Source organism: Dipodomys spectabilis, unplaced genomic scaffold (assembly GCF_019054845.1).
Source record: "Dipodomys spectabilis isolate Male_0828 unplaced genomic scaffold, ASM1905484v1 ptg000163l, whole genome shotgun sequence".
In the NCBI taxonomy this organism is placed as follows: domain Eukaryota; kingdom Metazoa; phylum Chordata; class Mammalia; order Rodentia; family Heteromyidae; genus Dipodomys; species Dipodomys spectabilis.
The window spans coordinates 17,695,001-17,721,422 of NW_024870840.1; the positions used below are offsets into that span (position 1 = coordinate 17,695,001).

General features: G+C 41.9%; 1 protein-coding gene across 2 annotated transcripts in view; it reads right to left on the bottom strand.

The window, feature by feature from the left end:
• Large1 (LARGE xylosyl- and glucuronyltransferase 1) overlaps positions 1-26,422 on the bottom strand; it is a 445,329-nt gene that overhangs the window by 301,725 nt on the left and 117,182 nt on the right. For both annotated transcript variants that reach the window (XM_042693250.1, XM_042693249.1), the window contains one exon: positions 14,254-14,441. In XM_042693250.1, coding sequence (XP_042549184.1) covers positions 14,254-14,359 — 106 coding nt within the window. In that variant the 5' untranslated portion in view covers positions 14,360-14,441. The remainder of the gene's footprint in view (positions 1-14,253; positions 14,442-26,422) is intronic.

Below are 26,422 nucleotides of genomic sequence, written 5' to 3' on the forward strand. Positions count from 1 at the left end.
CTCAGACTGGAGTCTAGTACCAAACACATGCTGTCTAGTTAATTAATATGTGCTCAATGATCTGAGAGAAAAAAAAAAAACAGGGAGAGGGATGATGGAAAGCACCCAAAAACCTCAGAATCCATGAAGAAAAGCACAAATGCTTTTCTTGAAATGCATAGGTTTTACCTAGATAAAAACATCAAGTTGTCAAAGGTACATCTTTACAAACAAATGAAAAGGTTCATATGCCCCCCCCCCACCTCACTAATTCTCATTTAAGCTATTTGTGAATTTTCACTTCAAATATGCTCAGAGTTTCAACTCTCCAAATCTCACGGCATCTGACCTGTCTGAAGAGTCAGGGAAACAGAACAGGTAGAATAGACGCCCCAAGGCAGGCCTTGTGTGGAGCCATGTTTCTTCCCCATTGCAGAGAATGAAACAGAACCTTTCCTCAATCAGATAAAAATTTCACATATAAAGATAGCAAGCATGGGACTAGCTCAGAAGACAACCAATCATCAAAATGTAGCTGATGTGTCTGCCAGGTGTGAACTGAGCCCTGGAAGAAAGTACACACGTGGTCGATTTAGACCTGGGGCACTGCAAGCACCCATGCTTACATGGCAAGTGTGCTTCTACTTCCAACTCCTTGGTTTTACCTTGGTTGGCAGGCTGAGCAGGCACTTGCCTAGAGACAATGCAATAGCATAGCATGCTACCTGTAGGTTAGGTAAAAACACAAAGACCATTCAGTCATGGGTGCTCATGCCAAAGGCTGCCAGGCAGAGGCCCAAGAGACACACTATGAATGTTCTATCTCACTATGAATGCCCCATGATGGCCAATGGGAATGACTGCCCAGTACAATTGGACACCTTTGGTCTCCTTCCTGTTGAGGCCATTTTGCTCCTTTGTTTCTTCCAAAGTGAAAACATACTCTCATGAGTTTCAGAACAGTCCAACTGGCCTTTGAAAACACAAGTCAATAACCACCTTCCTCCCTGCAGTGATCTCTGGTCACACAAGAACCCACACTGCTTTGTGGAGCACAGTTTTATTTCTGCATTACTATGCCATACCCATAGTTGCCTGCTGACTGGCCCAAGAGAGGAACCACACAGAGGTACTGATCATAAAGGAAGGAAGAACAGGATGGGGGAGGGCAACAAGAGGCAGAAAAAGTGATGGGTAAGAGAACTCAGGCTCTGAGACACTCACCTGCTGATCTATGGCAAGTTCGACACCCTGCATTATCCTCCATCTATTAAAAACAGGTACTAAAGGACTGTAGGAACCCAAAGCAGGTGCTTAGAATGGTACATGTGACAAAGATTCGCCAAGTGCCAACTTTAATTATCCTACACTAAGCACAGAGGAAAGGAATTGCCTGAAAGCTTGCAAGAGCCATGTGATGTCACCTGGGAACTGATCAAGTGGGTAAAAAAAACGAAAAACTGAAATTCAAGAGTCTCTTTCAGATCACCACGTATTGGTGAAGCATCTGGAAAGCAATACAGAGAGCATTTGGGGCAGAGGGGTGGACCACAGAGAAAATAACTCCTCTCTATTCATCAGAGAGCCCTCTAAGCAGGAATATCTATTATGAGAAAGACTGGGAGAGGGAAATATGAAAATGTAAACAGTCCCCAAGATCCTCTCTTATCTGCCCTTCACAACACTCACCTCTGAGTGTTTATCCAAAATATGAAATTAAGCTGTGGGTAAGACGCCTGTCTCTATCCAGACCTCTCTCCTTCACAGTGGCCTCAGTATGGGTTCCCATGTGCACCTGACAATGCAGGTACTGAAACATGTTCACATTTATTTCTGGACTCAGGGATGTAAATAGTCCTGGAATCCAAACAACCCAGATCACTCTCAAGTGAGCCAGGCACAGCACACTGGGCAGCACAAATCACAAATCTCCTGGGCGAGGTCCCGGTTATCTCTACTGCCAAGAGCAAGCTGCCCACACCTGTTGCTAAGGCTGGACTAAGTCATCAGTGGAGCAGGGGCAATTAGCCCATAGTTCCAGGTGGCAAGTAGAGAAGCATGGTGAGCATAGCTGTGCCTGCTTATCCTGGAGAAGTCTTGATCAGTAAATTTTCCCAGGATAGGGCAATTCACATACCAAGAGATGACCAAAGTTTCCTAATCATTATGGATGATAAGGCAGGAGAAAGCAAACATATGAAGTGAGGGGGACAGGTATTTGGAATTGTGCCAACTTAAGGGGGTGAAAGAATCCTCAAGCAGTCCCCTATAGATAAAACCATAGGGGATATTTACATCACTTGCTACCTGACAGCCCTTCAGCAAGTTCTTAAACTGTTCTGTGTTTCCATCTCCCCATCTGTGAAATGGAGCTTTTAGTGCCTACCTTACAGAGCAGCTCTGAGAATCAAAGAAGTTAATGCAAGTAAGAGCTTGATGCTTAATGCCCAACAATAACTAGAAATAGTTGCTAATATTTTCATTGCTGGCATTTTGATAGCTATTGATCCTCTTCTCTATCTAGTTACTGGGCCAAGGACTAAGAATTCAGAGAGATGGCCAAGAGAGGGAGATTTTAACAGCAATTCGTATCTTCCACCTCTGTTGATTCCTAATCTACAGATTCAATCAATCACAGACCAAAAGTATCAGTAAAAGTAAGTCTGTGCTGAACAAGTTTAAACTTTTTCTCGTAAGGTTGTCCTAAACATTGCAGTAAAACAATCATTTACACAAATGGTATTACATGTTAGCTAGAAATGATGAATAGATGGACAGTATGGGTGTAGAGCATAGAAAATACCATGTCATATTATAGTAAGGACTGCAGCATCGGCAGGTTTTGGAAGGCAGTCCTGTAAGTAATTCCCCACAGATACCAGGGGACCACTGTGATAGTGTGCAATCAGAGTAAATAATAATGATGACAACACACCAGTGCTCCTGTGACAGGCACTCTCCTGAGGGATTCAAGCCCTTCAATTGGGGCTAAAGTGATTCTGAAGAGGAGGAACCCTATGCCAAGGACATATTGCTCAAAACAATAAATGGTTAACAGAAATACAAAAAAGATACTGGCTGAGGAACTCAGTGTGTGGGCTAAGATTTCACAGTCAAAGAAACGAACAGTGAGGTTTGCAAGCAGGGCAAACACTAGGCCCTCAATCATCAGTGTTGGCAGTACCATGCTGACTGAAATCGTGTGCACTGGCATCCCATTTAGCAGATATGGGGCAAGCAAAGTTCTGCCTACACATTTGTCAAAGGTGGGCAAGGAGTCTATAGATCAAATAAACACTCCAGGAGACTTTCATCACCTGGAAAATGCTAGTAGAGAACTAGGTGATTCCTTCAAGCCAGGGACAGAGCATCCACTGAGGTGCCTCTCATCATGGACCAGCAGAGGAAGGCAAGAACTGATCATGAATGAGCTTCCCAAGGAGGGGATGCCAGGTACAGGGTTCCATGCCTGCATATGGCTCTGCCCAACCTCCCCAAGATTTTCACATACTCCTTGTCCTCTTCTCCCTAGCCACCATCTGTGCCATAAATGCACCAGGCATCCTCTACCTCCTGCCTGCCCCTGCCTGGATGTCTTCTCCTCTTATTGCTCCCTGCCTCTGATTCCATGTCATCCCTGAGGATGGCCTACCCAGAGCATCTCTGTGCCCTGCCCACGCTTCTCTAAACCCACCACCCTGCTACATGCCCTGATGTCTCACCCTGCTATATTTTCCCCTGTTGGATTTATCACCACCCAGCACAGGATGAATGTGTCTGTTACTCCTCTTTCTTCACTACACTGGAAAATAAGCTCATGGTCCTGGATGGGTTTGCTGAATGAATGGATAACCTTGTGTGATTCACCTAATGTTTGTGAAGTGCAGTGAGTCACTGGATACAGAATCATCTCTCTTCCTAATGGCATGAAGCATCTGATGATACCATGCTACCTAGTCATACTGCTATCAATTGGTAGACACTCAGTGGGGGGGTGGGGGAAGGGACTTGTGGTTGAGCATCATCTTAAGTTTTGGTCCCCATCACAGGACTCTGCTCCTCCATTCAGGGAATTCAGATGCCCCATGAAATGGAGCATAGAGTGCCCTGAGCTGGAACAGAGGGTCCAACAGCCATGAGCCACAGCAGCCATGATCCCAACAGCCATGATCCTTTCCCAGAGACAGAAAGAAGAAGCCCCAAGATTACCAAGATTTTTCCAACCAATGCAACTTCCACCTTCCATCTCTTGGCTCCTTGAAAGAGTTTTTACTTCTGAGCACAGAGACAGCATATTCAAAATGGCTTCTAAGCACAAAATGACACTAAATGACACTCTCTGCTGTCAAGAAGGGAGGAACACCCTCAATTCTGGAGGAAGGAATCTGAACCAAATTTGAGAAGTTAAAGGATTCATCCAAAGGTACAAAGCATTTAAAGAGCAACATGGAAATGCTGACCCAGTCTCAGCCCCATGAAATGTGTCATTACAGTGATTAAGTTTTACATTCAAGGCCAGCCTTTCCTCTTTGTTATTCTTGAAAGTTCTAACAGCTGGTCAGTCATCTATTGTGAAATAATTTACTTTTCTCCAAAAATGGCCAAAGGTACATTTATGATCATAGCTGAGATGTGTGTCTCAGGTAGGTGTCCACGCTTACCCCATGCTCAAATGATGTAGAGCATATTTCTAGAAATAGGCACAGACAGAAAGGTACAGAGGTAGTGTTCAATTCTGTTTTTCTTTTTCTATACTAATTGACAATGTGAAAGCAGCACAGAATCAAGAGGTAATACATACTATCTTGGAGGGGACTCCAATCACCCCACCCCAGGCTGTAGCAAGGTGACCTCCTGAGTCAACAGGTCTCTCTCTACTTGTTCAACTATAAAACAAAAGCTCACTGGAAGAGAAGGATAACCTTTGCATTTCTCCCAGGAGACTTCCTTGAATTTCAGAAAATAAAAGAGTGAAAGAAAACTGAAGATGCAGTGAGTAACCACTGTTGTGCAGCAGATGCTTCATTTAATCTTTATACCAACTGTGGGGGTCACATATTATGTTCTCTTAAATGGAGAAAACAGACCTGCAGGGATAGTAATCTATTGCCATTCTGTAATTCAAGTGCTGTTGCTAAATTTCAAATCCAGGTCTGCTAGTTCTTCAGGGACATGTTGACTCCAACATCAACCCTGCCTCAAATAAAGCTCTTGTGTGTTTTGCAGGGTTTTATCTGCTTAGGCTATAAGCCTGCCTGGATGATTCTAAGGTCCATTCCTGTTTTTAATTGTATGAGTCTAGTGCAGAAACAAAATGCAAATTGTATTAAAGGACTAATCGAATTTTCTGCTTCTATTGGCTTATAATAATCTTGCTAGCACAGAACACGATCTGCCTTCCAGTCCAAAATAGCCCCTTGTTACATGCCTTCTGGGCTTGTCTCGTCCTTGTCTAAAACTTGAGCACCCTGACTTTGAAATGACATCGTCCAGTTGTTTCTGTGTCATCACATTCTTGGTAGATTACAGTATGTAATACCATGTCAGACAAGGCACAGCTCTTACTAGCTGGTTAAAAAGTTCAACATCCCTGAACATCAATTTCCTTATCTATAACAGTACAACCAGTATGAAATTGTTTGATGAATAAGGTACTATATACAAGTACCAGGAAGAGAAGAAGCCAAAAGATTCAAAGTCAAAGACTAAATGAGCCCAGGTAAGGTCAACAGGTGATTTACACCAATATAAAATGTCTTCTGTTTTTAATTCTGATCTACATACAACAATGCTGCAAAGATCATATGGAAACCAACTAGGAAGGAAGGTAACCAACAAGCTGGAACATCCAAGCACTGTTGAAGGAACAGTTACTGCTCAGCTCCTGCCAAAGGTTGCCACAGTGATAGTAGGTTCTAGGTTGCTAAATCATCCCATTTTTTTCAAGGACAGCCAAAAATCCTGAGTGGCTTTTGCTCTGTTTTGTTGCAATCTCCCAATGTCTAAACATTAGCAATAAAATAAAAAATGGTAAAATAAACAAGTAAATAAAAAAGTGGGTAAGCCAAACTCAACCTAACTGAAGGCCAGATGAGCCAATCTGCTTCATCATCCCTGAGTGGGAATGGGCACTATCATTCTGGTCATAGTTTTAAGTGAATTTCTTTTAGCTATTTTGTGTAACATTGTAATCCAGGCCAGTTTGGGCAAAAAACACAATACTGTATTTGAAAATATATTTTTAAAAAACAAACAAATTTTAAAAGGCAGAGGTGTGCCTCAAGTGGTCCTTAGTTTAAACTTCAATACTGCCAAAAATAAAAAAATGTTCAAATAATACAGGGCAAATATATCTGAATACTTGGCACTTTTCATGAGATGTAAGTCTTTTTGGTTATTAAAGGAAGAACTCAGAACAGATTCAGGGATGATAAGATGCCACATAAGAAAGTAGATGCACAACAAACTTTGGCTTTGCTCCTCTGAGACAAGAGGAGAGATAGGATGCTAGAAAACATAACAAGCCTCACACCAAGATTCCCAGGACTTGATCACAGTGTCTTGTGAACATGTTGCCTGTGTAGCAAAACGAAGATTGCAGGGAACATTTAGTTAAGAATTTTGAGATGACATAACTGTCCTCTGAGTCAGCCTAATGTAATCTTAAGGACCCTTACTAGAAAGAAACTCCCCAACAAGAAGATGCATGGTAAGAGGCAAGAGAGAGAAGAGCCTGAGATCAGAATGGATTGAAGATGCTGTCTTCTGGCTTTGGAGATAAGGAAGGAGCCACAAGCAACAGTGGGTGGTCTATGGAAGCTAATAAAAGTCAAGAGATGGATTCTTTCCTTGGGCTTCCAGAAAGAACCAGCCCTGACAACATCTTGAATTCAGTGCAATGAGAATGATTGTAGACTTCTGACTTCCAGGAAAACAAAGAATGTGGTGATGACGGCGATTGACCATAGCAGCTATAGGAAAGTGAAGCAGCTCTCATCCAGAACCCAGAGTGGTGAGTTTCAAGGCCCAATTTACATATATAAGATTTGGGTTTTTTTCCCATTCATCTATACACAAATTTCATAACCTTTTATTTTTATCTTCACCCAGCATTCATGTGCTTTGGTCATAACTTTTGCAGGTTGAGGTCTGGCAAAACCTGCATGCCCATCTCTTTCTTTACAGTGTTACGGTTAAAAGGTCCATTCTTATCGTGGAAATCAGCAACCTCAGTATACAATCTTCCTTCTTTCCCTAAGAGGACAGCATACGGAGTGCTTACAGGAAGTACTTAATAGCTTTTCTTCATCAGCCATTTCAAACTGGCATACATCTGATCAGATCATCATTACTTCTGTGCCTTGGGGCCATTACTATTGAGTGAGGGCTACTAGATCACAAATACATGGAGGTGCTGATGCTGACAGTCAATCTGGTCAGACTGTGATGAAGTGGCTAATGAGGGGACAGTGTATACAGTGTAGCCATACTAGACAAAAGTATGATATGTACCCTGGATGAGAGAGAAAAGATGATGCCAGACTTCAGCACACTGATCAGAACAATGCACAATTTAAAATTTGTGGCTTGTATCTATAATGTATCATGTAGTATTTTCAAACAGTTGACTCTGTGTACCTGAAACTGAACAGGGGAGGATGGATGACTGTACAAGGCAGGTACTGATATTCAGGGAAATCAAGTTTCTTGATTCCTGACCTATGTTTCCTAGGAGATTAATAAACTAATAAATTAGGTCGGTTTCTCTACTCTGTGTGGTGGCCAATATTATTTGTAAATAGAAGGCTCAGTAGAAGAAAAGCAGAGGCAATTTTAGCAACTCAATTATGAGTTAGTTCAGTGTGCTTCAGATAGCAAGATTTTACTGGGACTATTTCTTCATGCAAAGGTTAAAAAAAAGGCAGGCAGTGTAGCCCTACTGTGTGTCCTGTGTCCCAGAAGCCATTAAAAACTGCTCACTCTCCTGTTCATATTATCACCCGTTGTAAGATTTTTCTCAAGCTTTGCACTAGCAGGTTCTAAGCACTGCCTAGAAAAGTTCTTCATTTTTGATTCATTAAAAATAAAACCAATACAACTTTTATAACATATCCAGCATCTTGTATTCTTAAATCCCATGATATTCTTATGAAGTGTTATAGTTGAGCCATTGGCAGGAAAGACAAAATAGGTTTTGCTGCCATCAAAGCCATCAGCACCAAGCCCAGCCCTGAGGGGCATTTAGACTTTAACAAATTATTTGCTATTGTCTTATAGGGTCTAAGTTCACAAACATTCTGGCACATTCTCTGTGCTTAGGGACAGGACACACTAAGCTAGGATGCAGTTCTCCCTAGATAAAATATACTCCATTCCCTAAGTTTTACTGTATATGCAACTTGAAAGGCTTCATAATAAAAAGGCAAAGGAAGGGCTTTAAATTAGAACAATCTGCTCTCATTTCAACTTCGTAAAATGGTCAAATGTCAGCGTTTGTAAAGATAAGAATAGAAGGAACAGAGAACATAGGCTTTAAGAATAACAAAAGGTGAGTGTGGACTGAAATCATTTCAGAAGTTAATATACAATGTTTGTTCATGATGTGGTTTTAAATGTCTTAGACTCTGCATGTGTGCTGAAGACATTTGCTTTTAAAGAACTCTCCTGCCCTTCCTGGCCCTCCTCCACGGCCATGGGAAATGTCCACACTTAGCTGGCTATGAGTTATCACATAATAGCTAATCAAAAATAGCATTTTTCTGAATGACCTTAAATTTCCTTCCTTCTACATGCTGACAACTCAAAAACATCTGAATACCTCCCAGAGAAGGGCAGAAAACAGAGGAATATACCACAAATATAAAACCCTCAGGGCCAGTCAGGCGCTGGTTGTTTACCCCTGTAATCCTAGCTAGACAGGAGGCTGAGATCTGAGAACTGCAGTTCAAAGCCAACCCAGGCAGAAAAGCCTATGAGACTCTTATTCCAATTAGCTACAAAAATGCCTGAAGTGGAGCTATGGTTCAAATGGTAGAGCTCTAGCTTTGAACACAAAAGCTCAGAGGCAGCTCCCAGGTTCTGAGTTCAAGCCCCACGACTGGCACAAAAAAAATAAAAATTAAAAAATAAAGAGTAGCACAACCTGAATTGCAAGAAAAAAAAATCATAGCGTTGTAGTTGAAGAGACATCAAATAAGCAACATGTCACCTGGTAAGTCCCAGCCATAGAAATTTCCACACAGGACTGGTTATTAAGTAGAAATGACATTGAACTTGGACATTTAAGATCTGGACTGGGAGAAAGACTGGAAAACAAAAAATATGCTTGGCAGAAAGTAGAACTGTAAAACAGGAAAGCATGAAGTTCTCTCAGGGAGTTTCAGAAGGCACTAGAACCTAAAAACAGACATGGGTAAAATAGGGATAGACTCGGAGTTTGGTAAGGAGGCCAGAGTTGATCCTAGAGGCAGTGATGTGAGCTGCTGGCACTCAGAGCCAGAAGAAAGCATATTGATTCCTTTGTTCATTCTTTCTATAAATATTTTGGGACCAACTCTACTCCAAGCAGTATCATAGCACTACAGATGGGCGAAGAAAAAGAAAAGAAGGGCTCCTCTCTTCTGGTGCTACTAATCAGTCAAAAAGATCAGTGGTTATGAAAACAAGACAAAGGAATCTCCATGAGGTATAAAGGGAAATAAAGTGGGGAAGAGGGACAGGCAGTGGAAGCCAGCCTACTTTTGGCCAAGAGCAGGCATGTGTGAGCAGATAATGGAGGCTCTAAAAGTTAGTCATGCAAGAAGGGAGAGGAAAGAGAACAGGAGGCTACAGGCCAGGGGTAAGAGGGAAGGAGAGGCCACAGGAGGCAGTGCAGTCAAGAGTCAAGGAGTCCAATGTACCCCAGGCAGAGAGCAGAGATAGGGCAGGGGAAGATTAGGAGAAAGACCAGAAGACTATGACAAGGAGCACAATGGTGCTTTAATATAGCACTGGCCCTTCTCCAATAGAAGAAGGAGATGTAGGACAGCTCAGGTTGCTGCATGGGGTCCTGACTATAAAGGAGAAATGGCAGAGCCATAGCAGGGAGGAAAGATAAAAGAAAAAACCCAGCTGCAAAAAACCAAGACCAGACAAAAACAAAAGGTAGCAGGTAGGGAAGATGGAAGAGAGTAACTACTCCAAAGCGCAAAGCTGGAAGGGCTTACAGTAGAGGTGTTCACTAAGATGCTGCAGGAAGAGAGATGGACTGGGGAAGAAAGTTAGGGAGTTGGAATAGAAATGTTGAAGTCAAAATGCCAAGGGGAAAAAATCCCCAATTAGCCTCTTTTCCCACAGTCACTTGTCCCGGGACAAACTGCCCTGGACAAATGAAATACCATTTCTTTCCCAGTGGAGAATGTCATACCCAACAATCTAATGGTTACAATAGCCATTCTTTCTCAACTCAGATCAATGTATATTTCCCAGGAAATGTTATGCACTGATCCTGGTTTCATACTCCAGAACAAATCACAATAAGCTACTCCATCTTCTAATTATATTCCCCTAACTGGGGACGGTGCGCTACCTGTTTCATTTATATCACTTATGCTTAGAATCTTAAATTTGTATACAGATGGTTAGAACCAAACAAGTGGGCTTCATCCTGACAACCATGCCATACTGGAGGTTAAGCCCTAAGAAGAAAAGTGACCATAAGCCAGACCATCCAGCTATCCTGTCTACGCTGATTTTAAAGCCAGTGGCCTCTTACCCCATCTAGCACTCAACCACCATAGGGCTGTTCTGTGTAACTGAACCATTAAAACCTTTGCACTAAAAGCATTCACATCTCAGAGGTAATTCTGGGCTCTGCTCTCAAGAGACCTATCGAAATTAAACAGGGTTGAAAAATAAATAAGTTCACATAAAACATGAATAGTATTTCGAGAAATCCAGGCACCAACTCTGTTCCTTATTTATGGCTTCGTGTTCCAAGAGGTCAAAAACTCCAGGGTATCAATAAATGGACTGTAGAATTGCAATGTTTAACCACTTTGAAAAGAGTGCCTTCATGGGTCCTTGTGGAAAGGCACTGGGGCACACCCCAGGGGGGTGGTCTCTGTCTCCTGGTGTCCATTTAGTCTTTTTTTAGAGACTTAGATCTCTGGGTCCAGTCATACAAACCACCATGTCCATTTTCCCCTATCACCAGACTTTCTCCCAGGACACTGGCTTTCTGCTGGTAACGCTCTCATGTGAACTATCTCACAACCTCCTGGGCATTATGGTCCAGCTTTGCACAGAGTTCTTCATGATGAGGGACCTGACCTCTGTCCCAAGGCCATGTGCCTGCACAGAGATAGGGCCACTAGAGACATTCCTCTGTCTCATTCAGGTGCCAGCTCTCTAAGCACTGGCTGAAGCAGTCTGTGCACTCAGCCTCTTCCTGTCCAGGGCAAACATCCCTAGTTCTTTCCACTGTCTCTTATTTAACCTGATTTGAACTAGAAATTCATTGTTTTCCTAAGCACATTGACTTTTCTACTTTGTTCTTAGAGTGTCAAGCTCAGAAATAAATGCAGCAATCCAACTGTGGACCAGCTGGTGCCTGGTAAGTTCAGTGCGAGCCTGTGTCACTCTAGTTACATTTATTAATATGCCCATATCCTCTAGCTTCCCTGATGATGCGACGGTCTATTCTGAAGTATTAGGTTGACAGATAGAACGCCCACTGTCAATCTGGGCTTGCTGTCTAGAGTATTTTCTTTATGCTCCTATCTCCCACAAACCCTCTGCCAGTCTGGTGAAATCACTTCATCAGTTTGGCCAGATAGCATAATGCTTCTAAGAGGTCTTCAAACTGACACCAAACCAGAAACACAGCCACTTACGAACTTGCCATAACCTAGATCAGTTTCTACTCTCTCCTCTTAGAGAAACCATACCACTGAGCTCCAATTACACTCCATGTTTCAGGCAACTCTCCACCCCACAGTGTTTTCCACAGACTCTGCCAATCACAAGAACTGGTTTGGGAGTAACTACAGCCAGTCCGCCCTGAGGTTTAGAGGTAACCACATACTGTAGGCCATACTGGGAGATTAGGGACAAGAATAAGTCCTTTTCCTACTGAGACTGATGAGGATGTCAGTCTCAAACTTCCTCTATGAAGGAAAAGCCATGCTGAGAGATGGAGAAACATCCAGGTACAAAAACAACCTTTCAGCCCCTGTCGAAAAGCCTGAGTTATCTTTGAGCTCACTAATCTTTTTTTTTTTGGTCGGCTGTAGGGCTTGAACTTTGGGCCTGGGTACTTTTCCTGAGCTCTTCAGGTCAAGGCTAATACTCTACCATTCAGCCACAGTGCCACTTCCCATTTTCTGGTGGTTACTTGGAGTCTTTTGTGCCCGGGCTGGCTTTGAACTGCGATCCTCAGATCTCAGCCTCATGAGTAGCTAGGATCACAGGCTTGAGCCACTTACACCCAGCAATTCACTAACCTTATTAACAACCCTATTTTGTTTGGCCAAAATTAAATTAGGCTGGATTTCTGTCACCTGAGTGCAAAGCAAAACTCTACAACTTCACTGCAGAAAGATCAGGTGACAATTGTTCGGACCCATTGCCAAAATCTAACACCACACTGAAGCACAAATGTGCATAGAGAACAGTAACATGGTTAAAAAAAAAACAACAACAACAAAAACCTAAGCTCTTGAATCCAGTCTGGGATTCATCCTGATGGACTTGGAGGTCCTGGGCAGATGAACAAAGCTTCTGACACACCCCATCTAATCAACTGGGATAGTAACTATATGAAATCTATGGTGACATGGTGAAGACCAAGATGGCCAAGGTCTAGCACATAGAAATGGTTATAATACTAGTTGTCTATGGACTGTCAACATCTTCACTACTATTGAGTTCTAGTAGCAGTAGTAGTAGTAGTAGTAGTAGTAGTAGTAGTTGTAGTAGTAGTAGTATATTATCAGTTTAACTACACTGCTGAAGTCCGTGTTTTTCCTGTGGAACCCTATACTGACACTGGGTGGTACTGTCCTCTTGAATAAAGGCTCTCCTTGTTAGAGAGGACATTTCCTTACATCCCTTCAGGATCAGCATCAGTTCACCTTCCTTCTTTTAATCGCTCTTCTGAAATTAGCCACCCACTGCCAAGGCACATAGCTACTTAAGATGTAAGCTCTGAATGGCCCAGGGGTATAGCTGAGAGGCAGGTTATAGTACTGGGCCCCAGTACTGGGCTAGGGTTCAGGAACTGAGCTCTACCTTGTTTACATTCTATCTGGCTGTCTCAAAGCAAATCTTGGTAAGTAAAGTAGAGGTCCTAATTAAAAAGTAGCCTTGAGCTGGCAATAAAATTTATTCATAAAAAAAAAAAACACAGTAGTGACTTCCTAAAGCCATTTTTTCATGAGAATTTTTTCTTAACTCAAGTGTGGGGATAAATAAAAAGAAAATAAGCATTCTCATACTGCCATTCTTCCCCATCCTGAAAGTAGGGAAACCATCTTTGACACACAAAACAATTCCCCATATTTGAAGCCACTGGCTGAAGAAATGATGAATCTTGTCTTTTCTACTTACTTCTGGGAAGTGGTAGGGATTATCATTTGTGCTTACTTGTTTGGGGAGGGGAGTTTTTCTATTCCATCCCTGTACTACTCATCAGAACTGAGCATCTATCACCCCCAGCAAAAGCCTGATAGCCCCCACAAAACTCTCCCCCACACCCTGCTTCCTGTATCTCAGCACACATCACCATTCAGAGAGATCATTCATTAATCTATCTGTCTGTCTGTCTGTCTGTCTATCTACCTACCTACCTACCTATCTTCACATAGCACACGTTCCAATTGGCTGCTATCTCAACACTAGGTTTGGTAGGGAAGTCAAATCAACAAAATAGTCAAATGTATGAAAATAAGAATGAGCAGATGAATCAATGGCAGAAACATCTGGTTCCATCATTAACTCCAAGGCTCAACCTTCTCCCCTTCCTTCACATACTAAAAGAGGTTTTAGATGTTTCCAAACGCACCAACCCACCATCCCATCAAGGTACACCTTATTTTGCTCTTTTCATTTTCTCCTCAGATAGCTGATGGCTTGCAACAACCTACGCAAGAAGTCATTTCCCATGATAAGGCTTCAATATTCCAGTGCTCTACCCAATGAACCTGGGTGATCCAGATGGCTTTGAGGCTCATTCTTGAGGCTCTCATTCTGAGACACTGACAATCCCTTCCTTCCTTTCTTGATTCCCACCCTTACCTTCGAAGCTCCCAGCAAACAAATATATCCAGGTGATGGCTGGGATGCACAGCAGAGTCAAAGAGGCAGCCAGGAATTTCCGTCTCCCTCTGCAGATTGCCAGCATCCTCTCAGAAGTAGCAATCCCTATTCCCAGTGTCGTGTCTCTGTCCGGAGCATGAAATCCTCGGCCTCCCTCATAGTACTTTCTGAAACAAAGAGCAAAGAGCGAGGGCTCAGTCCTTCACACAGTAAACAAATGAAAACGGCAAAATAAGCACAATGTATAGATGCTGAAGGCAGACCTCGTCTAAGACTTCCTGCTTACATTTTAGTATAAGATATGACCAAAAAATGCTGCCCATCTTGCAGTCTATCGAAACCAAGACAGTTGAGGAAATAATGAAGTCTGAGGAAACTTGCTCTCTTTCATACCCATGTGACTAACACAATTAAAGGAGAATTTAGTTACCATCTATTATCTATCAAGCACTAAAGAGGTGATGCATATTCAAAATGGGAACAGTGGTTGACTTCAAGGAGCATGGCTTAATCAGAGACCATACAAAAACTTCTGCAGGAAACCAAGTACATGACAACTGAGATTTACATGGACCCATTGTAGAAGACAGATAAAGTTGCTGATACGTTTCAGGCGACCCTGAACAATACCTGAGCTACAATGAAGAGTACACACAAAGAAAAGGAACTTGGTCAGGCCATAACATCTACCTTCATAGACCTAAGTCGCAGAAGAGAACTTACAACCCAGTAAGGACTACATTCATAGCTCTACCTTTAATATGATGAAAGAAGAGGTGAATTCAAAAAAGCATCAAACAACAACAGTGTACAGAGAATGGACAAGAACAAACAGATAACCTCTAGCCAGCCTGGTGAGAGATGATCCTTAGGCCAGGAACAAGACTGGCCACAATGCCAGGACATGTTACAAAAAGAGAGAAGCTTGATACAAATGAAGTACAGAGCCCATAAGCTTTCACCTGAATATTTGACCAGGAAATCAGATGACTTAAACAAGAGGTTAAAGAGCCAACAGATCACAAGATCCCTTCTCTACTTGCTCCCTAAAATGGATGTCACATGGTCACAGATGGGAGTTCTACTCCCCTGACAGAGAAGGATGCCCTGTGCAGACAGGTGTAACAGATGTCCAAATAATAGGCATGCATGGAACAGGTAATTTGGATGCCCCCCTCCATACTGCCATGGTATATAACTGTCGCCATCATAGCTTTTATGCTCCTTGTAATGGTGTGGCCTCATTGATCTGCCTCCATTCCTTACCATTAATTGAGCCTCCCACCCTTTCTGATGCTCACACTTCCTGACTTAGCATACTCCTTATCACCTGCATAACTGTCTGTTAAAGGAATGAATGAACTTAAGAGTCTAACCAGAGGCAACCTCTCCAGCTTCAGGAGCTGGTGCTCCGCAAGTTATCAGCAATAAACAACTAATGGAGCCAATATCAACTGTCAGTGCTGGGCTTTCTTCTGCAACCATTTGGACGGATGTTCTAAATGGCCTTATGAAACAGATGAAAGAACTCAGGGCTGGAGAGGGTGGACTAGAAAGTTACACTGAAAAAGCAAGCCTTTCGAACACAGAACGTTGACTTGAGAAAACTCTCTCCTAGGAAAGTATTTCATTCTGAAATATTTCGTTCGGGAAACAAATACAGCCCACAAACTCAGCATACACACATAACACACACACACACACACACACACACACACACACACACACACACAAGCAGAACACAACTAATAGATTATGAGAGTTAGGCAAGGAAGATGCTAGAGTCTCTTAGGAGAAGAGAGAGAAAGAGGAAAGGACTGTGCTGTGGTTTTTAAGAGATCTAGGTTCCAATTCAGCGGCTGCATCCAGCTTGATTGGTTTTATTCAACTATAAGCCAAACTGATACTAGAAATGACTTTAGACTTTGGGGAAAATAGGACAATGGGAAATGAACTCAACTGCATCAACATTGCTAAAACATTTTTTAAAAAACTGTAGAAAACTTATTTTCCTCCTTTTCTCTCCCTACCTACAGAAGTTAATTTCAAAATGATATGCTTTGAACAAAGTTTTAAAACAGAGTCTAGGATAGCTTGTCTTTTATAATGATGCTGGCATGAGGAATTAAACCCAGCAGGTGAAAAATATTCCTTCATGGATTTAACTTTTAAATGACAGCTCTGTGCAGTTAAAACAAGTTTAAGGGGGAAAAATATCTCAATTTACATCAGAAGTAAGTCAACATGGGAATCAGCACAGGAAAAGAGGAGATAGAAATGGGATGGACATTATATCCCAAACAGGTGCAAATGCTGAGGCATGAAGTAGAAAAACCAGCTCTGTTCCTTCAAGTGTCATAGTCATGGCTAAATACCCCTTCCTTAACTCCAATGCAGTCCCATGGTCAGGATAGTTTCTCCTCCTAAACATGTACTCCACCCTCTTCTACCTGTCTCCACTAAGGAAATTCACATTTACAAACAATATATGAGCCAAAAAAAAAAAATCTCATATGTTAGGCCATAAAAGGAGGATTCAAAGTTCAAATGTATAAGCCCATCCAAGACTTCTGTTTAAAGTAATAATCTTTATATATAAGGACAATAGCTACATGTGTATATACATGAAGAAAGGCTTACATGTTGAAAGGTACCACTAGGCCTAGGATATGAGCAACTGTACTATATATAAATATATGGTCCTAAAATTTGCACAAGAAGCATGCACTGCTTTAAAACTACTAAAAATCTTCAATCATCATTGATATTGATCACAAATGAGTCAATAAACCGACACATGGAATTGAAACCCTCCTGCATAAATATTTAAAGATTAAATAACTAAATAATAAATTTGGAGAGAAAAGCTTAAATTACTATGTCTGGTTATATTGTTCACAATTCAAAATACCCCAGCACAGAGCATGAAGTATATAATTTACATGTGTAGGTATAATGAGTCAATCTCTGCAGCATCTAACTGGAAACACACCCTCCAGGCTTGTCTGGTTACATTTTAAAGAACCTAGTCAGTAATCCACTTTTCAAATGCCTTGTGCTCTAAGTGTTTGGGGTGAGGGTGGGGGACTGAGTGAATATGCACATGCACACATATGCACACACATTAGTCTTGGGACATGAATTCAGGGACAAGAGCTTGCTCAAAGCTATCATGCTACCAATAGAGCCACAGCTCCACTTCCAGCTTTTTGTTGGTTAACTAGAGATAAGTCTCACAGACTTTTCTGTCCAGGTGGTCTCAGAACCATGATTTATCCTCCTGAGTAGCTAGGATTATAAGCATGAGCCATCAGTGCCCAGCCAGAGGCTAGCTTTTCATTACCACTTTGGTTGTTAGAAATTACATTGTGTGTATTCATTATATACGGGTTGTCTAGAAACATATGAAGAGGAAATAGAAATCTGTGGACTTGGGCCAGGAAGGTGGCTCAGTGGTAGAGTGCTTACCTCATATGAATGAGGCCCAGGGTTTGATTCCTCAGTGCCACATAAGCAGAAAAAGCTGGAAGTGGTGCTGTGGTTCAAGTGGTAGAGCGCTAGCCTTGAGCTGAAGAGCTGAGGGACAGTGCCCAGGCCCAGAGTTCAGGCCCCACAACTGGCCAAAAATAAATCTATGGAAGTAAAAAAAAATCTGAAGGAAGTTGAGCGCCGATGGCTCAGGTCTGATATTCTGGGAATTAAGGTTCAAAGCCAGCCTGGGTAGGAAAGTTCGTGAGACTCTTATCTCCAATTAACCACCAGAAAACCAGAAGTGGCACTGTGGCTCAAGTGGTAGAGCACTTGCCTTGAGCTGAAGAGCTCAAGGACAGCACCCAGGTCTAGAGTTCAAGCCCCGTAACCAAAAAAATAAAATAAAATAAAAAATAAATTTAAAAAAACCCTAAAGAATCAGCACATTAGAGCTGCTGATTTTAACTGGAACAGGTTGGGTCCTATCATTCATGCCATGTCACCTCTGCCTTTTCTTGCAAAATGCTGTCCCAGTTCCTGATCTTTACACGACTACATCTGCTCATCCTGGACATTCATCAGCTTTGAACATGTCAGCTCAGAGAACTCTTCATGGATAATCCTATTCCTAATAAGCTCCTCCCCAACATCATCTATCGCCATACTGTGTTTGTTTCCTTCACAGTACTCGTCAAATTCTGAAATTAGGCAATTATTTGATTGATTAGTTGCTAACTTGCTGCTGTGTCACTAGATCTTAATCTCACTTGGGCAAAAAACCCTGTCAGCATTAAAGTCAATGTACACCCAGGTACCCAGATAGCATTCCACCAGTATCTGTTGGACAAATCAATGAAAGAGTGTGCCCTCAGGTACCTCTGTAGTCAAAAAGTTTGTTTCAAGACGTAATTTCAAAACAAAGCCAGCCTTGGCTGTCTAACATCTGTAACACGATACACATAATCTGCTTAGTACCTCAAGGAAGTCCCCATAGCAATGTTCTGGCCCTGACACAGATACTGTCACTGTCACTGCACTGATGTTACTAGAAATGTTCATTTTTGGTAACTGTCTCTCCATTCTCTGCTTCTTGGGGAAAGAAACCTTAAGTGTCTGACACCTCTCACCAAGTCTCCAGCCACACAAACATCCCTGTACATCAGGCCCCAGAGCATCTCCCTCATGCAGATGGTCCTTGGCTGCCCACGTGGATCTGGAGTCCCTAATCAAAAATTGATCTTGGGAACCAGGTGCCAGCTGGTGGTTCATGCCTTCAATCCTAGTTATTCGGGAGGCTGAGATCTTAGGATTCTGCTTCAAAGCCAGACAAGGGAAAAAAGTTTGTGAGATGCTTACCTCTAGTTAACCACCAAAAAGCCAGAAGCTGAGCTGTGGCTAAATAGTAGTGCACTAGCTTTAAAAGGCTTTTCTTTGGTGTGCTTGTTTTGTTTTCTTGTTTTCCTTTGCTTTCCTGTTTGCAGTTATTTCTTTTGTCTTTTGTTTTTTTTTTTTCCTCCTTGGGTTTATTCATGATCCTAATTTCAGTACCCTGTATCTTATATATAAATTTATTTGACTTGGGGAGGTGGAGAGGAATCACAGAAAGGGTGTGACCAAGGGCAAACCAATACAACAGTAATACTCACTAAACAATATGTTGGAAATGAACTTTATAACTTGGAGGGTGGGAAGGGAATTGGGGGTAGAGGGAAAACATAAGAAAACAAGAGAGGGGGAACACTGCTCCAAAAGAAATGTATTCATTACCTTACCTGTGAAACTGTTACCCCTCTGTACCTCACCTTCACAATAAAAAAAAAAAAAAAGAGCTCAGAGGGACAGTGCTGTGCTCAGTCCCTGAGTTCAAGTCTTAGTACTAGCACATGCATACACCATACAAGGGCACGCACACATACACACACACACATTGATCAGAGAACCTAAAGAGTAAAAAACACATAGGATATGCTTAAAATAAACATTGAGAACCCGGAGTTCACTGTCTTGTAAAGGCCGTGAGAGTCCATTCCTGTTATCTCCAGTTGTCTTGATCTCAATGAGAAGTACAATTCTCTGGCTGCAACTAAACATGCCACTGTCTCTGAACCACTGCAATGTCAGAGATCAAGGGCAGTGGGCACGCCAGGTAGTCCACACTGTCTTCCTTCAACCTCTTCACTCAACTCTGCAGATGAAACACATTGCCTGTCATGGGAGTTTTGTCCATCTTGTCTCTGCTACATGAAAAGCAAAATGCAAAGCACAATCTGCATTTCATATGGGCTTCGCAGTATTTTTCAAAGCACTGGAAATCAAGAGACCTGGGTCAAATGCCAGTCATCCCTATTCTAGCTGTAGGAACTTAGCAAGTCACTCAAAAGCTTGGAGTCTTATAAGTATGAGGCAAAGGACCATTGCAATATCAAATGTGGCTACAAGGATCTAGAAAGGCCAAATGAAATGTAAAATATGATGAAATTAGAACTATGTGAGATGTTGAAGTATTTGGATTAAAATGAATTTGTAGAATTTTAGCTGCTCATCATCTTGCAATGGCTTTGGTACTCACAAATTAGATGCAAGTAGGAAAGAAACTTAACAACAACAACAAAAAGATGTGCTTTGCTCCTAATCCTCCAGGCTACTTACCCTGGTAAAGGGGACTACTAAAATGGAAAGTATGCTCTTATATCAGGAGAAGGGAATTACAATCTCCTCTGAGCCCAGGATTCTACATGTCCCTGTTCTTTATAAACAGACCATACTTGTTCTTTAAAAACAGATTGCCTTATGACAAAGATTATACAGTAGAGGACACTTGTCCTTCCTGTAGACATCTGAAAACATTAAATGGAAAATGCCTCCAAAAATTCCTAAATTTAATAAGCTTTCCACCATTCTGAGCGGCATGATGAAATCTTGTGAGATGGGATCCCACTCTATCTGGCCCAAGATGTGTTGTCAGTCACTTTTGTATCCATGTGGTACATGTTACTCATCCATTAGTCACTTAGGTAACTCAGCTCTCAGTCCAACTGCCAAAGATTGTAACGTTATGTTCAAGTAACCTTACATAAATTCCTAAGTCACAATGCTCACCTCATCCCCCTCAGTTCAACCTTTCATCAAACAACCATATCATCACATTATCATCATAAGAAGGATGAAATTAGTACCATAAGATGTGGTGACATTGAGAAAGACCACATTCATGTAATTTTTATTATATGGTTTTATCTGTTATGTTATTGCTAGTAATATTTTGCTGTGATGTTTTATAAATTATACTTTATCATAACTATGTATGCATGTATTATCATATATATGTATGAGCATATGTAAATATGTATATATGGTTGTATATATGTATATATATGAATGTGTGTGTATATATATATATATATATATATATATGTCATAGCTACACAAGAGTATGGGTTCTGTACTGTCCAAATATATTTTAAATATCCACCCCTGGAATGGATTCCCTGAAGATACTGGGAACAAACTGCATCTCAACAATGCTTGACAGGAAATGTACTCATTACCTTACTCATGTAACTGTAATACCTCTGTACAGTAGTTTCACAGTAAAAAACTTATTTAAATATTTTTTAACTCATGAAGAACCAATGTGTTTCCTTGGATAAGAAACAGATCACTTTTACAAAGCTCTTTTCCATAGCCACAAACACATCAAGATGCACTGTACTCAGAAACTGTCACATTGAAGTGAAACCCCTTTGTATAGCTATTTAAAGATAATAGAAATAAAAACTATTGTTCATCATTTAAATCACATGGTATGTACAAAATATTAACATGCAATCAATATAAATCATGATCTATGGGTTATTTTATTCTTTTTTCTCAATCTCAGCCTTGAAGTGTATCTTAGCCTGACACACAGCTCATTTGGAAAAGGACATATTTTTAGTGCTTATCATCTGTACTGTGGCCAACTGAAATATTTCCTAAGTTTTCACATATACTATTGAGGGATGGAAGACTAACTACAGGCTGGAGAATGGATTTGTGGCAGAGGACCCAGGAGGCACCGCAGTAATACTGCCTGGATAAAGAGTACCAGTACAAGTAGAGAGAACGAGATTTACTAGATGTGACAGTGCTAAGAAAACCAAAAGCAAACACCAAGAAACCCAGGAAGTGACTGACACTTTCACATGGCCTTAATTTGTGCAATATCCACCTGTGAGACTGAATGTACAGAGGCCACAGAGGTTCAAAGAGGCTAAATGACTCGAGTCACCCAACTGGTAACTGGGGCCCTGGAATAACCAAGACTGCAAATCAACAGGCATTCCTTTACATGGTAACAAAGACCTCCAAGACCCGACCCTGCGACGCTATCTCTACATTCCAACCTAGGAGCCCCACATGGATGAAGGAGACTATGGAGTGTCACACACCCTTGCCTTCTTCCTGACCTCTTCTACCTCCTAGACTTCCTCCTCACTGACTCCTCGTTTACATGATACTCTCAATCAGGGTGAAGTCCCTTCCTCTAGGGAATACTGAGCTATGTTTGGAGGTATTTCTGATGATCAAAACTGGCAGGATGAAGTGCTACTCGAACCTGATGGATAGAAGAGAGGAGCTGATAGACATCTTACATGGCACAGGGCAACAATACAAGGAAGAACAGTTCAGCCCAAAATGGTAACAGTGTTGAGGCTAAGAAACCCAGACCTAAAGCAAGAAGTCCTCAGGAAGACCTTTTGTCATTACTGGACTCCAAGGATGTTTCACCAGAGCATATACCCAGCAGACCTGCAAATTCCTAAGATCTACCTTTCTCATAGCTGTCCAATTGCCCTGGGAAAGCAAGCATATTGATCAGCACCCCAACCAGGTTCCCTAATTTCTTTCCTTTACATTACCCTACACAATGTGGATTTTGTTTTATGAGGCTGCGACTCTGGTTTAATAGACCTATTGGGAGGCAGGTGGTACAAATATTACTTTTATCACAGATATCTCGCTGAGGTGACACAAGTAGAGGAGCAAAAGGTTGGAGGGAGAATGCAGAAGTAATTAAAAATGTTGAATTCCCATGTTAGGCTTTTTCAACAATGTATTGCCCCACAGATCTTTAATACAAATGGATCCTTCCGGAGGCTGTACACTTTTCTTAGGGTCAGCTCCAGAAAGGTTAATTTTTATAAAAGTTTTTCTTCTGAATGTTAAATCAGTCCTTCACCACATTCACAAGGCTATCCACCAAGTCCTCCGATGGAGTGTTTTGGTCTTCATCTCTTTAATTTCCATCTGGAAAGGGATAATTTAGGCAGGCACGCCTCACATTTTCATTCTGCTTAAGCAAACACTTACAAGCTTTTAACAAGGGCAATTGCCACAAAAAAGCACTTTGGCTTTCCTGATTGTAGAAGGTCTACCTGTGTCTGGCTTGTAGAGTCTATTGTGCATCTGAGTTTCAGGGCCTATGGAGCTTTTATGTAAATATCTCTGGTGGCAAATGATATAAAGAAGCCAGCTATTTCTAGGTGATTTCTTCACACTTGGTCATTCATGCTGGTTCACAACTGGATAACATGACCTCTAAGTGTTTTCTATTTCAATGCTGGTCCAGAATTGGGGGCACAAAAATGGATACATGTCCTTGATAGATCCTGCCCTTCAGGGCTTTTAGGAAAAGAATGAAAGACAGGTACACACAAAAGTCAGGGTCAAGGGAAATACAGTTGTTAAGGGAAAGTATCAAAGTTGAGCTTGCCTAATACAAGAAAGGAAACAGAAAAATCACAGATTAAAACTGTAAGGTCTGCCCTGGGCCATGTGGGCCCTGTCCTTCCCATCACCACCCAGTACCTGTGTTACTTAGGTAAACTGGCATACTTGGAAGCAGTCACCACCCTCTCCTCTAAGATCGCATCCTGGGATGCCCACAGTCACACCTCCCATAGGACCAGGGGAGGGTCCCAGAGTCAGAGGTCACATCCGGATCCAGTGTGGCCTCACCTTTCCCCCTTCCTGGCCACACCACACCTCTTCCCATCACTGGCCTAGATAAATCCTGGCCCAGAGATGGGCCATGTGCTCTCCAACATGCATGGCAGGGCTTCAGTTTGGTAAATACTCTTTTCCTGCCTAAATACCATGTGGCATTCTCTTCATAGGCTACCTAATTAAACCTATTTAATTTACCTTATAAAAACAAACAAACTAAACACCACTAGGGCATGGCCAGAACTGAGGATAGAAGCTGACTATAGCTTCCTGACAGAAGCTGCAGGAGACCTTCAGATAGCAATGTTGATGGGTGAAACCTGACGGGTCTTGGCTCTTGGCTATGAAGTGAAGTAATGGAGCTTGATTCTAAGGCTGCAGAATAACTACTGAAGACCCGAGCAGGAAAAACGGCCTCAAAGAAAGCCAACAGCAGTGTGAGAGCTGGATTAGGTGCAAGAAAGGGTGCGGGCCCAGAGACTGTCTGGTATAGGCCATACCGTTGCTTTGGGACATTCCCTTTAATACCAATCTGTCTATAGGTGGGCATGTTGTAGTATGGAATGGGATCAATAACAACAGAAGATGAATGAGGACTAGTTCAGGTACGTTCAAGGAAGGTCTGATGTGGGGCTGACCTGTGACCCAGTCCTGGTCAGGAGCTGTGATAAAAGGAGAAGACATAGCAACTTCACCAAGCCCATAAAGGAAAGACAAACACAAAGGAATTCTCCATTTGGATAGAACCATTACTTGTCTTAGATTAAAGGAAAAAATATCTCCTGAACTCAGGGCTTCGGTGCAATCTCTTAGTTTGGTTGTTGTTGATGGTGGTAGTGCTGGTTTGTTTTGTTGTTGTCTATTTCTCAAGGCAAGTGCTTTACTCCTTGAGTCACAATTCCATTTCCAGCTTTTGGGTGGTTAATTAGACATGAGCTGTTTTGGTTTTTTTGTTCATTTTTGTTTTTTGTCAGTCGTGGGGCCTGAACTCTGGGCCTGGGTGCTGTCCCTCAGCCCTTCAGCTCAAGGCTAGCGCTCTACCACTTGAGCCACAGCACCACTTCCAGCTTTTTCTGCTTATGTGGTGCTGAGGAATCAAACCCAGGACCTCATACATGCAAGGCAAGCACTCTACCACTGAGCCACCTTCCCAGCCCCAGACATGAGTTTTATAGACCTTCTTGCCAAAATGTCTTTAACTGTAATCTTCAAATCTCAGCTTCCTGACTAGCTAGATTGTAGGTAATAGCCACCGAGCCCAGCCAGATGTGTGTGTATGTGTGTGTGTGTGTGTGTGTGTGTGTGTGCGTGTGTTTTTTAAACTAGGGTGAAAGTTGTATGAATTTTCACAGAAGTGGAATGATACAACATGTGACCTTTTGTGGCTTGCTTCTCCACTAGGAGACAGTCAGGGAGATGCACTCCATTCTGATGTAGAAAGAGATACCAGTCAAAGAGTGGCAAGACTACTCAAAGCATCTGGAGTGTAGACCACATGGTTTGAAAGGTTTCTGATCCCTTTCAAATTTCAAAGGATATAAAAGAAAGGCCATGGGGCTAGAAGGTTCGAAAATGCTTGTTCTGGGGCCTAGTTGGACATTTATCCTCCCCAGGCTGTAGCATCTGGGGACTCCATACACTGATCGCCATAGCATGTTTATCCTCTCCTCAATGTATCCTCTGCAGTGCCATTGGAACCGTGCATGGCTTAGAGCTATCTCATTCTCTCCTGTGAGAACTTTCAGCTGCCACCTTCAATATCAGAGATTAAACTTCAAGCTCATAGGCTTCTATAAAAATAAATGGTTCAGATATACCTCATTCACACAGCACATCAGACAGATGTGGCCTGTAGTAAGCAGCTTTCTTAATAAGTGCTAGTTCATTAGTTGTGGGGCTGTCAGGGGAACCCAATAGCTGTGATAACACACAATGCCGTCCTCATCTTAGAAAGCAAGCTAAATGGTCTCCATTTTTATCACACAATTCACAAACTTGCTGTCTGGCTTTGAGAATCAATAGCCTGGTAGTTATGGTATCCAATAAATTTGTCTTCACTTGGACTTTTTCTCTATCATTTCCTAGACCACTTGAAGAAGCAGGATAAACTAAATTGCTCCTCTTATAGCATTTGTTTTCCAAATCTAAAAGTTTACATGGACGTGTTCCAGGGGTCAGCAAAGGAAAAAAGGAAAAGAAAGCAGCTATGAGAGACTCGCTCCAAGGATCAAGGAAGTATCCAACTGGGAACATTTGAGACAAGTCACTGAACAAATTTCACCTGAACAAATGTCAGGGGCCTGTTCAGGATGACCTATCATTCACCTAACAAAAGAATTCACATCCACTACTTCAAATATGCCAGACTCTGGGCTAATCAATTTCTGTAAATTATCTCACTAGTTCTCATGGGATAGCTGTGGAGAAACATGACACTTTTACACCACACACACACACACACACACACACACACACACAATTTATCTCTTTCCACACTCATACAGAACATTGAAACCAAAAAAAGGAAACAGTGCCAGCTGTGAGGATAAGAGGAGGCAACATAGAGTCAGCACATGCTGGAAAAAAATTAACACAACACTGACTGCAGACCACTGTGCTCATGTCTGAAAGTTAATATAGGGACAGACATTTCTCCAATTTAATGCCAAATAAAGGGAAACTGAGGCTC